Source organism: Acinonyx jubatus, chromosome B4, assembly GCF_027475565.1.
Source record: "Acinonyx jubatus isolate Ajub_Pintada_27869175 chromosome B4, VMU_Ajub_asm_v1.0, whole genome shotgun sequence".
NCBI lineage: Eukaryota > Metazoa > Chordata > Mammalia > Carnivora > Felidae > Acinonyx > Acinonyx jubatus.
In genome coordinates this window covers 133,903,108-133,919,871 of record NC_069387.1, presented here as the reverse complement: position 1 = coordinate 133,919,871, position 16,764 = coordinate 133,903,108, and the positions used below count along the sequence as shown (strand labels likewise).

The 16,764-nt window shown below is 48.8% G+C and overlaps 1 protein-coding gene across 7 annotated transcripts in view; it reads left to right on the top strand.

Moving 5' to 3' along the window:
- Window positions 1-16,764, top strand: part of EFCAB6 (EF-hand calcium binding domain 6) — a 245,050-nt gene that overhangs the window by 185,970 nt on the left and 42,316 nt on the right. For 6 of the 7 annotated variants that reach the window (XM_053226903.1, XM_053226901.1, XM_053226904.1 and 3 more), the window contains 3 exons: window positions 1,746-1,940; window positions 7,162-7,317; window positions 13,609-13,801. In XM_053226903.1, the coding sequence (XP_053082878.1) occupies window positions 1,746-1,940; window positions 7,162-7,317; window positions 13,609-13,801 (544 nt within the window). The remainder of the gene's footprint in view (window positions 1-1,745; window positions 1,941-7,161; window positions 7,318-13,608; window positions 13,802-16,764) is intronic. The other variant, XM_053226905.1, reaches the window with a different exon arrangement.

The following is a 16,764-nucleotide window of genomic DNA, read 5'->3' as shown; positions in this document are numbered from 1 at the left end:
TTTGTTTTGCTTTAGAAACAAAATCCACTGAATGCAGGTAGAATGGTATCTGGCCGGGGGGGGGGGGGGGGGGGGTTGCAAGTATGAAGGTCGTACTAATGACAGACACCTGGAAAGGCCTCAGAGGGTTTCATGAATCTAGTCGGAGGGGCAGTCCGGGTGCCGATCTGAGACGTTAGGTCTGGGAAGGCCTTTGGCGGCTCCCCGATGAGGGCACAAAGCTCCAGAACGGCTGAGCGCCTTGCCAGGGTCTCCGGGCCTGGGAGCTTGTGTTTGACTTGGAGTTCTCTGCCCCGGGCCACCTCACGATCACTGGGGGGGAAAGCTCCTTCCTTTGTAAGATAGTACATGGCAAAAATAGGTCTGGGTGCTGATAAGGCACGTAGAGTCAGACACGGCGGAAGGAAGCTACAAGCGTGTAGGGCACAGAAGCAAGAGTGGGGAGGGGGAGAGGCCTCCGGTTCTGTGGACGCCTCGGGGGAACAGCCCCCTTGGCCTTGGGGAAGGGTGGACAGCATTCCCACGCCTGGGACGCGCTGCAGGATTTAGCACAGGGGCATGGAGTGTTTGCCTGAACTTCCCACCCCTCACCCCCCACCCACCACCCCGCCCCTCGAGGACAAGAGAGTCAGGTAAATAAATACATCTCCTTCATTGCTGCTCAACTGAAGCCGGTGGAAAGGTCTCCGTGTGTCAGAGGCGAGCGAGCGTGGGGTTCGGCAGATTTTTCCTCGTCTTGTCAGTTAACGAGCAGAGGGAAGCTCGGCCTCACAAAGGAAAGCCGTCCGCCCTAATGCTCAGACGAACGTCCAAACAGCCTTCCAGAGGATTATGCCCACAACGCTGTTTAAATATAGGATTGGTTCTTGTAACTCTTGAGTTCATCTGGGAAAAACTCACATCCGCAAATGGCATTTTTATCGGTTAGATGAGGACCAAGATCTTTTGGTAAAAATAAATGCTTTTTTTTTTCCTTTAAAGAAAATTGGCAATTTGCCTTAAAATTTTTATTGAAGTAATTCTATTCTATTTGAATAATGCTGGGAGATAAAAACCCTCCATTACGCCTTTTTTAATGAATTATAATTCAGAAACATCTCACTAATAGAAAATGACATAAAAGGTACGTAGCATAATTCTTATCTTGTTTTCCTTACTGGTCTCGCTCGTTGGTCGTATGTAATTGGCATCTCTTCAAAGAGAAAATGGGGAATTTGAATCAAATGGCCTTCATTTATTTGCGTTTTAAGATTGAGTATGTTTTTTGAAGGACTTTCTTCTAAACCTTAACATAGTCCTTACATGTAGGTGCTCAATAAAAAAAAAAAAAAAAAAAAAAAACCACACTGCTGAATGAATGGAAAGCTTGATTTTCATTTTCTGTGGCCACGGACATCTTTCTCACAGCCTGACAAGTGCATGAATTCGGACGCCCTCTCGGGGTGGCCAGGCTCACCTCACGTGAGGTGTGATCATTCTGTTGATAAGAGGTTTCCTAGTTTGATGTGCCTGTGAATCACCTAGGGATCTTGTTAAATGCAGATTCAGGTCAGGTCTGGGTGACCCCAGAGACTCTGCATTTCCGGCTCCCCCTGTTCAGCGGTGCTGCCCATCTGCAGGGCACACCGCGTGGCGAGGAACCAGACGAGCCCCCACCTTGCCCACAAACAGTGCAGATATTGTCAGAACACTGAGCACCCACACACCGTGGTGGCTACTGACGAGGGTCCTGTTTGTTTCTGAAGCTATGACACTGACGGAAGAGGACACATAACTTACCAAGAATTTTTACAGAAATTGGGGATTAACTACTCGGCAGACATTCATCGGCCCTATGCCGAGGACTACTTCAACTTCATGGGCCATTTCACGAAGCCACAGCAGGTGCACGAGGAGGCCCGACAGCTGCAGCAGAGCCCAGACAGGGCCGGGCCGGCCAGGTGAGTGCGTAAGTATCGCGGGACCGTGAGCTGGCCACCTGTTCGACGCGTACCCTTGCAGCCAAAGTGGGTTTGAAGTGGTACCTCCCAGGGCTGGCAAAGTCATCATGAAATTCTACTACTCGCTGCTGTAGGTTCTCGAAATGGGTGCGAGGTCGCAGAGTTATAAAGGAGTTAAAAAGCTATGAGCCGTCTTCAGTCATGGCCTCACATCATTCCTGTTTTGTAGGTCACCTTTGAGAACTTTTCAGGTGTTTACTAACCTACACACCCAGGACCCACCCCTCGCCCAACCAGATGGCAAGTTCCAGAAGGACATGTAGTGCAGAACACTGCCTGACTCCTCGTAGACGCCCCATGAACTTCTGTTGGTGAATGGATGAATGGATGGATGGATGGATGGATGGATGGATGGATGGATGGATGGATTCATGAATGAATGAATGGATGGATGAATGAATGGATGCATGGATGAATGAGTGAATGAATGAATGAGTGAACGAACAAGACATATTCCTTAGCTCAGTACTTCCACTTGGGGAACTTTATCCCAGAGAAATAATGTAGTAGAAGCCAACCGTTTAGTGGTTGGAAGATACGATTTATAGCGTGTCTTCAACAACAACTAAAAGGGACACCTGCCAGTCACAGTGAGCGTGCTGCCTTATAAAGTATGGCCCCAGGAATATGAAAAACTACATGCCTGTTCAGTTAGCATTGTGAAGACTGGAAAATGTTTGTGATCAAAGGCTGATTGGAAATGACATTTTAACCAGTAAGTGTATCATGACTGGAACCACGTCAAACGTGGGTGCCTGTTCACAAGGACCAGAAGATGATGTGCGAGGGGTAGTGTGTTGTATTTGGATGATGGGACTGTATATTACTATCTTCAAAGTTTAAAACCAGTTACTAATGTACTACTTAAAAAAAAATTATAACACAGGATGGGGTGCCTGGGTGGCTCAGTCACTTAAGTGTCCAGTGTTGGCTCCGGTCATGATCTCGCGGTTCGTGAGTTCGAGCCCCGCGTCGGGCTCTGTGCTGACGGCTCGGAGCCTGGAGCCTGCTTCGGATTCTGTGTCTCCCTCTCTCTCTCTGCCCCTCCTCTGCTCGCTCGCACTCTGTCTCTCTTTCTTTCAAAAATAAATAAACATTAAAAAGATTTTTTTAATTTATAACAGGAGAAAATTTTGCTGCATTCGATGTAACTATCAAGCCATGGGACAGATGTCCCTGATCAGTCCCAGGCCCTGGTGGTCTCCCGTCAGCACCCACCAAGGCTGGGACTCTAGCTCCATGCTGTTCTCATCTGTGTTTCTGTCTGTTGCCTGTCACTTCAGCTCTCTGTCACCACCACCACCTCAAATGGCACCGGAATGAGCGAATGGGTTGTTGCTAAAGAATCCCCACAGGAAATAAGAACCCCCAAGGACACGGGGAAGAAATGTAATGGCTAAATGGGGTTTACGAGAAGAGCAGTTCAAACACACCCCTGAATGAGGTCCCAAGTTCACTGAGTTATGAAGCCTGAAGCAAGAGAATCGAATTTGTGAGATTTGAAGTAAAACTATGCTCAAGATTGGTATAAATCAAATATGCCATAAAACTAACGAGAAAGTGGAATTTATCTTTACCAGACAGGGCTGGCCTCATTACCCACTCGTGTCTTCCCTCCTGCTACTTGTGAGTAATGAGGCTCCAAGAGAAATCTCACACCCTCGGCGGGCTCACGCCGCATTCTTTCTCTTCTTGAGTTTCCGTTTATTGTGCAAACGTGGATCGCAGCGGAAAGAACTGGGAGCCACCAAACAGTGTGTCTCAGATCCCCGAGCTCAGTTAACTGATTCACACTCACCCTGCCCTCTCTGCCATCAGCACACTTTCTGACCAAAGAAGGCAAGCCTGATTTCATGAAAACGCATGACCGACTTCTGTTTCCTCAAAGACGTCAGGTTATAAAATTGTCGAGTAACTTTGCCCTTCAGAATGGCCCGCTTTCAAATTTGGGGACAGTGAGTCTTCCTGGTGGTTCCAGGATCTTCTAGCTCCTCGGATGAGAAATGAGGAGACAGGTCTGTTACAGTGACTGAAATTTTGATTTGCCTCTTAAATCTGAGAGAACTTGTTCGGCGTGCCAGAAATACATCTTAAAAAATTATGAAAAATCCTTTTTCAAACTCATGCTTGTTTTCCACGCCTTGCTCTGTTTTGCCCAAGTCTGAGTTGAAGATTTGAATCAGAGCAGAAAGAGTGAACCAGCCACGGAAGCCATGGCCTGTTCGAAAATCGGATCGGGAGGTGTGTGAACAAAACCAGAAGAGCCGGGCCCGGCAAGGTGGTGTCGGGGAGGGCTCTGTAGCCGTCCCACTGGCCATGACTGTGCCCTCTTCGGACTCTGCCTCGTTGTCCGGACCAGGAGCCAGCCACGGGCCCGGAGCAGTGGCAGCCTGTCCCAGAGTGTCGGCCCACACTCGTTCAGCTCAGCGGTATGGTGTGATCTGTGCTCGAAACCCTCATTTACTCTGTGCGCATATTTACTCTGCAAGGGAAGTAATTACTGCCTAGAAACCAGTCCAAGAAATGCTGAATGCCTCAATTTTCTAAAAATATGTATCTCGAAAAAATGTTTTGATTTTTTTATACCTTCATTTGCTTTCATTTTGAAGGATTAAGTGGAATATAATAGTTGTGATGACGAGTAATCATTCTGTAATGCGGGACTGAATTCAGCACACACCTGTAAGGGAATCCAGAATGTTGCCGCTGTTGGTATACATTTGCCGAACAGTTAACGCAGCTCATTTGTGTCCGTGGCTCAAACGAGCTCAGTCCTCAGTTGGCCAGCTCCAAGCTGGAGGCCAAGGAGGGAAGGGGGCAGATGATGACCCACGTAGCTTCCAAGTCAGTGCCACTGTCCCCTTCTGACCTGCACGCTCCCGCTCCGCTTCCCCCCCTGACTCTCCTGTCTGGGTGGATTCTTTTTTCTAGGCATGCTCAAGGAACTGCTGTCTCCACAAATACATATCTGGGGTGGTAGACAATTACCGGCAAAGATTCCGGGTTTGGAATTTATAGCACAGTCTCTTCCCTGAATAAGAACCCCACAGCCCAGCCCGAGCCCGAGCCTGCCAGACAAGCATGTCGCTCTTCTTAGAGACCTGGGTGAGCCGAGGTCATGGAATTTACAATCAGTTCACCAAGGCCGGGTGCAAGATTGTTCATGCTGAAAGGTTTCTCCACTTGTTTTAGTCCCTTAACAATATTTGTATTTTTCCCCCCGTCGGGGAAGAATTTTCTTGACAGATGGAGTCCTACATTCTTGAACGTGTTCTCTAAGGAAAACAGCCCTCCCGAAGGGGCTGTGGCCAGGCGCCGCCACTGTCCCTGCGAGAGGCAGGTCTGGATGGGCCCACTTTACAGACGGCACTCTTGTCCCTCGTCTGTAAAGTGAGGAGATAGTTACCCACCTCCCTTGCAGGGTTGTTGAGAAGAGTCAGTGGGAGAATGTACATGAAGCCCACAGCTCCAGCTTTGCCCGTCGACGCACACAAATGGCGGCTGCGTTTCCTTCCTTCCTTCCTTCTTTCTTTCTTTCTTTCTTTCTTTCTTTCTTTCTTTCTTTCTTTCTTTCTTCTTTCTCTTTCTTTCTTTCCTTCTTTCTTTCTCTTTCTTTCTTTCTCTCTTTCTTTCCTTCTTTCTTTCTCTCTCTTTCCCTTTATTCCTTCCTTCCTTCCTTCCTTCCTTCCTTCCTTCCTTCCTTCCTTCCTTCCTTCTTTCTTTCTTTCTTTCTTTCTTTCTTTCTTTCTTTCTTTCTTTCTTTCTTTCTTTCTTTCTTTCTTTCTTTCTTTCTTTCTTTCTTTCTTTCTGTTTATTTTGAGAGAGAAAGAGCCAGCAGGGGAGGGGACAGAGAGAGAGGTAGACCAAGAATCCCAAGCAGGCTTCATGCTGTCAGCGCAGAGCCCGACGCGGGGCTCAAACTCACCAACAGCAAGATCATGACCTGAGCCAAAATCAAGAGTCAAGACACTTGGGGCACCCGGGTGGCTCAGTCAGTTAAGCGTCCAACTTTGGCTCAGGTCAGGATCTCGCGGTTGGTGAGTCCAAGCCCCGCGTCGGGCTCTGTGCTGACAGCCCGGAGCCGGGAGCCTGCTTCGGATTCTGTGTCTCCCTCTCTCTCTCTGCCCCTCCCTCGCTCATGCTCTGTCTTTCTCTCTGTCAAAAATACATTTAAAAAAAAAGAGTCAGACTCTTAACTGACTGAGCCACCCAGAGCCACCCAGGCGCCCCTGGTGGCTGTGTTTCTTAACAACACAGTACCTAATAAAACTAATAAAATGCCAAATGCCAAGGGGTCTCTGCCCCTGAACCCAGGAGAGCTCTCTGGGGGTGGGGGTGGGGGGTGACACCCATCTCTGCTCGAGTGCCTCTTTCCCCGAGAGGCGTACCTGCACCTCCCCATGGGCATTGCAGCCTGCTCCCAGGAGGGGTCCTCAGTCCTGCTCCCCAGTCTCCACTGACCCCCTGCGCAGTGTTCCCAATGTCTTCTGTCTCAAGCCGGCCTCGCCCCACTGGGATGTAAGTTCTTCTGGGGATGCCTGTTTGAGCCCCTAGACGCGTCCCGATGCCCAGAGCCGTAGCTGGCATGTAAGAGGTGCTCCCCCAGTTTTCACCGAGCGCATTGAGGAGCGTCGCTCTCTGTAGTTTTTAATTCCTTGTTCTATTTTTAAAGTAACAAATTCTACGGGACGCCTGGGTGGCTCAGTCGGTTGAGCTTCCTACTTCAGCTCAGGTCACGATCTCGCGATCTCGCGGTCCGTGAGTTCGAGCCCCGCATCGGGCTCTGGGCTGATGGCTCAGAGCCTGGAGCCTGTTTCCGATTCTGTGTCTCCCTCTCTCTCTGCTCCTCCCCCGTTCATGCTCTGTCTCTCTGTCTCAAAAATAAATAAACGTTAAAGTAACAAATTCTAGTAAAAAGAAACAAGGTTGTAATTTCTATAATATAGTTCTGCTAAAGATAATAATAAAATGATAACGGTACAAACTCACTATTTTTTCCAGAATACCTTTTAATGCAAAAGTTACACCAAGGCTGCAAAACGCCTTCAAGATCAGTTCCTCGACGACCCAGCAAATCATCACATTAGAATAATCACCAACTCTTGCTTTAAAGAAATCTGTTTTCCTGGTTTGGGGATGCCTAAAATGTATTCTCTTTCAGGGACAAGCTTAAAGACCACTATCAAGATATCAGCAAAGCACTCACCAAAGTCGATCCATCCCCAAATGGCTACATACCCGTAAGCAAGATGCAGGAAGTGTTGCGGGGATGCGGTTGTCACCTGAAGGAAGAGGACCTGGCTGATCTTCTGAACAGGTGTTCTTCCACTGGGTTCACTGTGCCTCTCACATAGACGGGACGGGAAAATGGGCTGGCGCATTGCTTTTGCTTCTCCCTCCCTGCCCGTTCCGACAGCCTTTCGCCACTGAGGTGACGCCCAGGCATCCCCGTGGCTCCGTTGTAAGCAGCTTGAGTCAACCCCCAGCACAAGGAGAACGCAACCTCCGAATTTCCCCGTCCCCGGAGTCAACAAGTCTGATGGCTTCGCGGATCCCTTCTGGTCTTTAAGTCGAATGTCTAAGTGACAAGCTTCTATAGCTGCTTCCTGGTTTTTAACTTTTAGATGGTGTCTGTTGACTCCGTACCTGGAAGCTGTGGGTTTAACCGGCACCCACCGCCTCACCCACTCCGCCCCCCGCCTCTCTGTGGAAACCACACACACTTCCCTCCTCGGGCCACCATGCTGCTGCATCACGGTTTCGGGTAGATCAGTATTCGGGGTTTGTAACATCGTGACTTGTTTCACGGATCGCTTTTCCCCTCCTGCATACCATTTTGTTTTCCCCGGAATTAATAATTATCTTTTCTTTCTTTCCTGTTGGCTTCGTTTCCTGCGTACTTACGATCAGTAATTAAACGCCCAACTCACCTCTGGTTGTAAAATCTTTTTCTACAGTGTTCACACTCATCTTCCTGGATGGCCTTTGTCATGTCCTTTAATTCTGAGAAAGTTTCTTGATGATTTCATTGACTTCCTCTCCCGTTCTTTGGGAAACTCCTATTTTTATTGAACATTCAACCACGTAGGATGTTTCCTTATATACATCTTTAAGTTTATTTATTTACTTTGAGAGAAAGAGTGAGCAGGGAGGGGCACAGAGAGAGAGAATCCCAAGCAGCCTCCACGCTGTCAGCACAGAGGCCAACGCGGGGCTCGATCCCAGGAAGCGTGAGATCATGACCTGAGCCGAAGTTGGACGCTCAACCGACTGAGCCACCCAGGCGCCCCCTCCCCCTTTTTGTTACAGTTTATTTATGTTTCATTATATTTTCAAGTCTTTCCCATCTTCCATCTTTTCCTTCCTGCTTCCCTGTCCGGAAGATTTCTTCAATTTCACTCTCAACCCTTTCTTTTGGGACTTTTGTTTCTGCCATCACACTTAACCATATTTCTAATGACCAGAACTTGTCTTTGTTCCCAGGGTGTTCCTCTTTCAGAGCATCACGGTCTTGTGTCCTGGATGTGTGATCTCATTTCTCTGAAGGTGTTAACAATGGAATTTTTTTTTTTTTTTAAGTTTTCCTTGCCTGAGGAGTCTCTCCTCCATGTTGCTTTTTTCTACTAGTTTCCTTGTTCGAAAATCTCCACATTAAGAGTGAGGTCCTAAGAAGCAGGTTAGAAGTTCTGTGCAGAGGGGTAGAACTTACTGACTTTGCTTTGAACTTTCAGTGTGGACTACTGTGGCAGAGCAGTCTGGCATGCGGTTTCTTTGGAGGACCCCCAGTGTCAGGATCTTTAAAATTTGGAGAGGGGGGCAGTGCTGGTCAGATTTCCCAGAGACTGGTGTTGGCACCTAACATATAGGGATGCCCCGTTAGATTTGAATTCCGGAGAAACAATAATATTTTTAGTTTAAGGATGTGCCATGCAATATTTGGGATACATTTATGTTAAAATTATTTTGTTTGTCTGAAATTCCAATTTAACTGGGTGCCCTGCTAGACTATCGTTGGTCTGTTTTTCTAAATCTGGCAGCCCAACCAGAGAAGATTCTCTGGTCCCCTGCTGCCGGCAGTCTGGGAGCTGATTGGGAGGGGAAGCCTGGAAGTTTCAGCAGTCGGTGTGATAGGCTGAATAACGCCCCCCAAAGTTACCCCGGTCCTAATTCCCAGAACCTGTGAATGTGACGTGAGATGGAAAATGAGTCCTTGCAGGTGTGATTAAGGGTCTTGAGGTGGGGAGATGATCCTGGATCATCCGGGTGGGCCTCAGATCACCAGTGTCCTTATGAAAGTGAGTCAGGGAGAGGCGTCACCCAGACATGAGCACAGGGGGAGAAATCGGCATAGCGTGGCCACAAGCCAAGGATCTCCAGCAGCCACCAGAGGCTGGAGGTGCAGAAGGGATTCTCCCATAGCCTCTGGAGGGAACACGGCCCTGCCGACACCTTGATCTTGGCCCAATAAAACTGATTTCTGACTTCTGGTGTCCAGAACCATAAGAAAAGAAATGTGTGATGCTTTGAGCCACCCGCTACTCTTGGTGTTTTGTTGCAGAGCCATAGAAAACTATTTAGTACAATCAGGATATAAACTTCTGCTTAATCCCTCTTTTCATTAAGAACCCTCCCTATCTTGCACTAGGGACGCATGCTTTTCAGTTGAGAAACACTGACTCCAGAGAGCACGAATTCTAGAGCCCCCCTTGCGAGTGCTGGGGGAGGGGCACAGGTACCCAGACGCTTGGAATTTGGGGAGGGACATGGGGCCCAAGTGCTTCCTGCACACACTTTTAACCAGTCCTTCTAGTTTTCTTTTCCTTTTTATATGACATAATTGTTTTCTTGTTTTCCTTCTCTTTATTTTGTTCATCACGGTAAGTATCCCCCATCCCCCCTCCACCTCCCCTCTGGTAACCAGCATTGTGCTCTCCATAGTTAAGAGTTTGTTTCTTGGATTGTTTTCTCTCTTTTTTTTTTTTTCCCTCTGCTCATTTGTCTTGTTTCCTAAATTCCACTTATGAGTGAAATCATACGGCATTTGTCTTTCTCTCTCTGCCTCCTGTCACTTAGCGTTGTAGTCTCTAGTCCCATCTATGTCTTTGCCAGTGGCGAGAGTTCATTCTCTGTGACGGCTGAGTAATATTCCATTGTGTGCACGCACCACCTGTCCTTTATCCATTCGCCTGTTGACGGGCACTTGGGCTGCTTCCATAATTTGGCTCTTGTCGATAACGCTGCCGTGAACATCCGAGTGCATGGATCCCACTGAATGCGTGTCTTTGTATCTTGGGGGTAAATACCCAGTGCGACTACCGTATTGTGGGCTGGGTCTATTGGTAACTTTTTGAGGAAGCTCCATGCTAGTTTCCACAGTGGCGGCACCAACGTGCGCTCCCACCAACAGTGCCCGAGGGTTCCCCTTTCTCCGTGTCCTCGCTGACACCCGTGGTTTCCTGTGTTACTGATTTTAGCCATGCTGACGGGTGTGAGGTGACATCCCATGGTGGTTTTGATTTGCGTTTCCCTGAGGATGAGGGATGGGGAGCATCTGGTCCTTCTATTTTTAACCCCACGTTGATGCCTACTTCTAGCTGGAGAGGGGCCCCCGTGAGTCTCTTGCCCGCACACAGTCCATTCACGGCCCCCACCGGTTTTCCGCGGTGTCTTTTAAGTGTTCCTTCCAGCCTCCAGCTCCAAAGGCTTTCAGTCTAGGAAAGCAGATCTTAGCTGTAATTCTCTGTATTTGCCCGGATCCCTCCAGATTTGGGGGAGACGTTTTGCCCTGTGACCTCAGTTTTCTTGGGGGACAAGGGAAAGCTGTTGGCTTTCAGTCTGTTCGACTTTTTTCTTACCTCCTGTTTCTGCGCATGCCAGCCTCCCCTCCTCTTTCTACCACTGTCCCTCTCTGGTTCTTCCATGTCCCGTCTTTTGTCAGGTGCGGTTTTAATTTGGGGAAAAGGAAGTTCAGCTTAACCTTCTATCCTGCAGCCACAACCAGGCCTTCTGTGCTTGGTTCACAGGTTGATTCTAAAACTCAAAAACCGTTGACCAGCATTTCACAATTATGATTATGTGTTCAGTGCCCACAGAATGAATGAAAATTAGCTTTCCTCCCGGCGGCACCATCCCTGAGCCTCTGTGTCCACCTTGTTGTAGGCAAACCTGGGTACCCATGCGTCTTTTCTAGGTCACATGGGGGAAGGTGGTTCTTTGTGTAAGCTGTTTCCAGGAACGTAATCAGCTGTTTTCTAGGAACCCGAGTCTCAATTAAAATTGAACGTTGTCACCCTTCCGCGTTCCCCAACACTCCATGCCACTTACAGTTCTCACAGGTGTTCCTTGGTACCCTCCACTCTGGAGCCGGGCCCCCACATTGTCCTGTCCCAGGTCTGTCCCTACCATTCCCCAGCAAGGTTGGATCCCATTCCCGTTTCCTGTATCACATACCTCTTTCTTTCTTTCTTTTCTTTCCTTTCTTTCTTTCTTTCTTTCTTTCTTTCTTTCTTTTAAATGTTTACTTATTTTTGAGAGAGAGACAGACAGACAGGGCTTGAGAAGGGGAGGGGCAGAGAGAGAGGGAGACACAGAATCCAAAGCAGGCTCCAGGCTCTGAGCTGTCAGCATACAGCCCAACGTGAGGCTCAAACTCACGAATCACGAGATCATGACCCGAGCTGAAGTCAGACGCTTAACCCACTGAGCCACCCAGGCACCGCCCCCCCCCTTTTTTATTTCTTGATTTCCATCCTTGTTTTGTTGGAGTACTTCCTGAAGTAACTTTTTAAGAAAGGGCAGACAAGAAATAAATTTTCTGGGTTCTTTGTCTGAAAAAAATTATTTAATCTCCTTCACACAGATTGCTGGCCTGTCTGAGCATAGAATCCTAAGGAGAAAATAATTTTTCCTTAAAATGTTGAAACCATTACTCAATTGTGTTTGAGCTGAGAGAAGTTCAATGCAGTGTGTGTGTGTGTGTGTGTGTGTAACGGAAGAAGAATCATTTCATCCTCAAATATGCCTATATGTTCTCTTCTTCCTTAAACAGGATCTCCTCTCACTAAATGTATTTCCAGCTGAACGAGAATTCATATGCATTCAATGAATAAATCATAGAAAAACAGCACCAGATAAATAATTAACTAAATGATTGTAAGAGAGTCTTGTTAAAATATAGTTAGGCTTGGTACTTTTATAAATAACAACAAAAAGACTGTGGAATTTCTGTAGTCCACCTTTCAATGGGGGTGATCAACTTTTTTTTTACAAATTGAAACCTTAATAAGGATCCATTGCTCAATTGCTTGTTTCTTCTCAAAGACCTCTTGATGATAAACATCTCTGTTATTTGTAATTATATGTAGATTATTCATTTCTAGATCCAAAATAGACTTTTCTAAATAATACTGCGATTAGCATATGCATTTGATTTTATTACTAAATTTTAATACCAAGTTGGCAATTTATCCTGCTGATGAAATAGAGTTGATTAGCCTTTTCCCCCATGTCTCCATCATAGGAGCCAGCGACATGGGGCCTGTGGAAGGCCGCTCTGCAGCTGTGGGTTGGAAAAGCACAGCTCTTGGCTCATTTTCTTTAGAAGCAGATATCTGAGTCACTAGAAACTTCTCTCTCTGGCTTACCAACATTCCACACTGTTCTTCTCTGACGTGGACTCCATCCCACTGAAAGAAAGCTTAGGTGTTAAAGTGCCAGCAGTCCCCAGAGAATTTAAGTGACCAAAAAATGTGAACTTTGAATGCAATTAAACTTTATTTTGCATCAGTTTACATCTTTAAATAGGATCTATGTTCTCATGAAACTTTGGGATTTTCTCTCGCCGTATTTTCTTCTCGAATGTAAAGGTATTTTCTTCTGTGTCAGAGTGGAGGGCAGGGAGGAGTCTCCACATGGCTGTCCTCATTGAGGCATGCACTCAGAATTTCTATCTGAGAAAATACTAAGCTGTATAGGTTTTGTGAAACTGTCCCCTGAATGCTTTCAGCTTGACCACTCAGTTCTGACCAGTCTTGAAAAAGAACTTGACATACATTTTACTCAGTTCCTCGTGCCCTTTCCACTGCCTTTGTTTGACATGTTTCTCTTTTTTTCCACCTCCCCCAACCATTTCTCAGTCCAGCCCTCATGAGCCGAGGTCTCGATGACCACACTCCTGAGCCCGCACACCCTCCAGTCTTATTTCCTGACCGCCCCTGATGCCAACTGTCGCGTGTATCTTCCCATAACACTGCCCTGCCCCCCCTCGTCTCTGCGGAGGCATCTTTGTTTGCCCCAGTCAGTGCATCAGGTTCCTAAGCTGGGCCTCCTTTTCCCTTCCTCTGCTGTCCAAAGCTGTGAGCCCCGCTGTCCAGGCTTTAAGTCTGTGGCCCCCGCAGCCCTCACCTCGCTCCGTCATATTGCATTGTCGGTGTGTGCCCGTCTGCTCTCATAGCTAACTGACAGGTGAGCACCTCCGGGCCAGAGAACAGCGTCCTAACGTTATTCCTGTTCTGCACGCTGTTCTGTGCTCAGCAGCTCTTTGTTGAATGAATAAGCGGTGGGGTTGCTTTTTGTAATTAATACATTCCTTTCTTTCTTTGGGGACAAGTTGGGGAATCCGCTGGCACGATAACTCCTTCAATTACCTTGACTTCTTGAAGGCGGTGGAGAACAGCGAGCCAACAAGACCTCCGCCAAGAGAAAAAGAGGGCGCGCCCCTCACTTTTGCGACACTAGACCCGGCGGAGGTTGTGAAGAGTATCCAGGAAGTTGTCGACTCCTCCAATGCGGCTTTGTCAACGGTAGGACAGAGCGAAACGTAGTTTTACTTTAGAAACTGAAGTCCCGGTGCTCATGTGAATTCACGAAGAGCTGCTGTCAGCCCTCCCCTCCTCCCGGCCCCCCGCCCCTCTCTTCCCTCTCGTGGGGTGTCAGAACTCAGATGGGTCAGGCAAGATCAGCTGGTGCCTTTGAGCACATGTGTACCCGTGTTTGCTCTACAAGGAGCTGCCAGGATTGTGCCCAGCGTGTGCTCTCTGAGGTAGGAGTGCTCAGTGTTTAGCAGGCGCTGTGTCTGCGAGGGCAAGGGGCTCTGGGCAGAGAGGGCAGAGCACAGAGGTGCCGAGGGGAGAGCAGGCCCAGTGTGTCCCGTGAGCACCGGGCCCATAGCACCAGGTGGCCTTGGAGAGGTTGCCCGGGGCCCGGCTGTGGCACAAAGACTCATCGGGAAGGACACCGGGAGCCAGGCGACGTGCAAGGTGCTCCCCCAAGTACAGTGACAGATACTTGACCGCTGACATCTGTATGACACTGCAGAGCGTGTAGGGATGATGCTGTGGCCCGTGCTGGAGTCCTTGGAAAACAGTGCTGTGGCCGTGCCCGTGGTGGGGCGGCGGTCCCCGAGACTGGTCCATACCTCCATTTCCCCTACAGCAGCAGCAACAAGAGAAAATGCTGTCTGCAGAGGGCAGGCCTCGCAGTTTAATGAGATCGAAGGTTCAAAGCAGCCGGGGCCATGCTGGACACAATCAGAACAAGACTGTCCTTCAGACACTGTCAAAAACCTAGGACCGTGCTCACTAAATCCCCGGAGCGAATAATCCCCTAGGCTATGGCGGCAAGGTGGGCTCTGGGGTCCAAGCATAAGGGACTAGAGAGAAGGAGAAAGTCAAGTGCCACGCAGCCAGCCTGTGAAAGTTCTAGAATGTCAGCCAACTTGACCTTTGTGCTGGTAAGCAGACATTTTTCACATCTAGGAGTTCTCTGGGAGGATTTAGGATTTTTATGTCTTTGTTTTAATGATTCTGCAAAGATAAAAATTAGTCTGCACACGCGGGTCATCTGGAAAGCACACAGGCCATCTTCTACGCACCTTCCAGCGCCCGTGTGTGAGATGGCGCTGGGCCCAGCGGTCACCCCGTGAGCATTGCGAACACGGATGTCCACCGGGATGAGGGTCATAGAGACGATGAAGGGGCCCAGGCAGTGGCCGCAGCAGGCTGGAGACCCAGCCCTGTTGAAAGGACAGCTTCTCCTCAGTCTCAGCCGACTGTTGCTGAGCTGAAAACTGGCCCCACTTTGCTAGAGCTTTCCAGTTTTCATGAGACACTCTGGAACCTCCTGGTTTCTAAATGTCAGGACATATTTCAGGTTTCTAAAGCACTCTCCAGACCAAACAAGTCCATTTGCAGGATGGTTTTGCCTCTTTCTGACGTAAAGTGGCACTATTAACATCCATCGGGATGTTTCTCAAACTGAAGTTCGTGGAACCTCTAGGGGGAACCATGACTCTCACCTCTGAGAAACAGTCCTTAGGCGGTGATGTTTTAAGCAAGAGAGTGAGGTCGGGCCAAGAGAGCGGCAGATGGAAGGGAGAGAGGGCATCTGGGGCAGCGAGGCACAGAAGGAATGGCGAGGTCTGAGGACAGCCATCAGCGAGGATACCGGGCACGTTTGTGCGTCTTTGCATATCACTGGAGATGTGTCTCAGATGCATCTTGTTTCTGAAACGACATCACAGTAACTTATGTTTCTATAGAGTTTATAGATTGCCCAGCACACTGCCTTCTGTCTTTTGGTTAATGTCTATTTATTTTTGAGAGATAGAGACAGAGACAGGGCGCAAGCAGGGGGTGGGGCAGAGAGAGAGGAGACACAGAATCCGAAGCAGGTTCCAGGCTCCAAGCTGTCAGCACAGAGCCCGACCTGGAGCTCGAACTCACGAACCGCGAGATCGTGACCTGAGCCCAAGTCGGATGCTTCACCGACGGAGCCACCCAGGCGCCCCTCAGCGCACTGCCTTCTAACGTCCTCGTAACACAGATGCTCAGCTGACTGGGCTCATTTTTATGGTCATTCTCCACATTTGTTGAGAGCAACTGTGTGCCCAGTACACGTACAGCTGTTTGCGGGCCGTAGTAAAACAACAATGTGCGTTGCAAAGTCCGTCTTTTCCTACCACAGAGGCTAAGGTCATGGAGGCTAAGACCTCATGGTAGGAAAGCAGAGGTTCTGAGCAGAGGTGGGGCGCGGAGGGGGGTGTCCCGGGCTTTTCCACCACCCACGGCTTTGTCCCGTTACCACACGCTAAATAAAAACTTGACGCTAGACGGTATTTTAAGGTTAATTTGGTTGCACACATATCACCACCCCCGTGGACGGATGGGATGGGCTTAATTAGCCCTGAATGAGAATTAACCAGCAGGGAATGTGGTTTGGGGTCGGCACGCACATTCAATTCTCACTTTAAAAAAAAAAAAAAAAAGATCCTAACCCACCGCTTGATACAGATTTCCTAGTGCAATAAAAATGAATGATTTTGTTCCGACAGATGGAAAAAAAATGTGCTTTCTTTTTATAGCACGTTTTTGCACTTTTTCAGTTTGACTGGAGTACGGCTGGGCTGGCCCTGGCCGCCCCCCACCCCCGCCCCTCCAACACCGGCTCGTGGCCACGGGGATCCACCCATGAGCCGAGGCCGCACGGGCACTGGCCCTGGGTCGCGGAAAGGGCAGCAGCCTCCCAGTATAAGCCTCGGGGTGGGAGTGGGGATGGGGCGGTCCCTTAACTGCTCCTCCCGGCCACTTCTCAATCAGGCTGCACCTTGAGACCCCCACCCCACCCCTACTGTGGCAGAATTGCATCTGAACCCCCTGTGACAGTCACTTTGGGCACGTTGTTTCACCCCCGGAGCCTCTCTCCTCCCCCGCCAAGCTGGCCTCCTTGGAGCTCGGGTGGCTTCAAAGCCCTATGGGAAAGGGGCCAG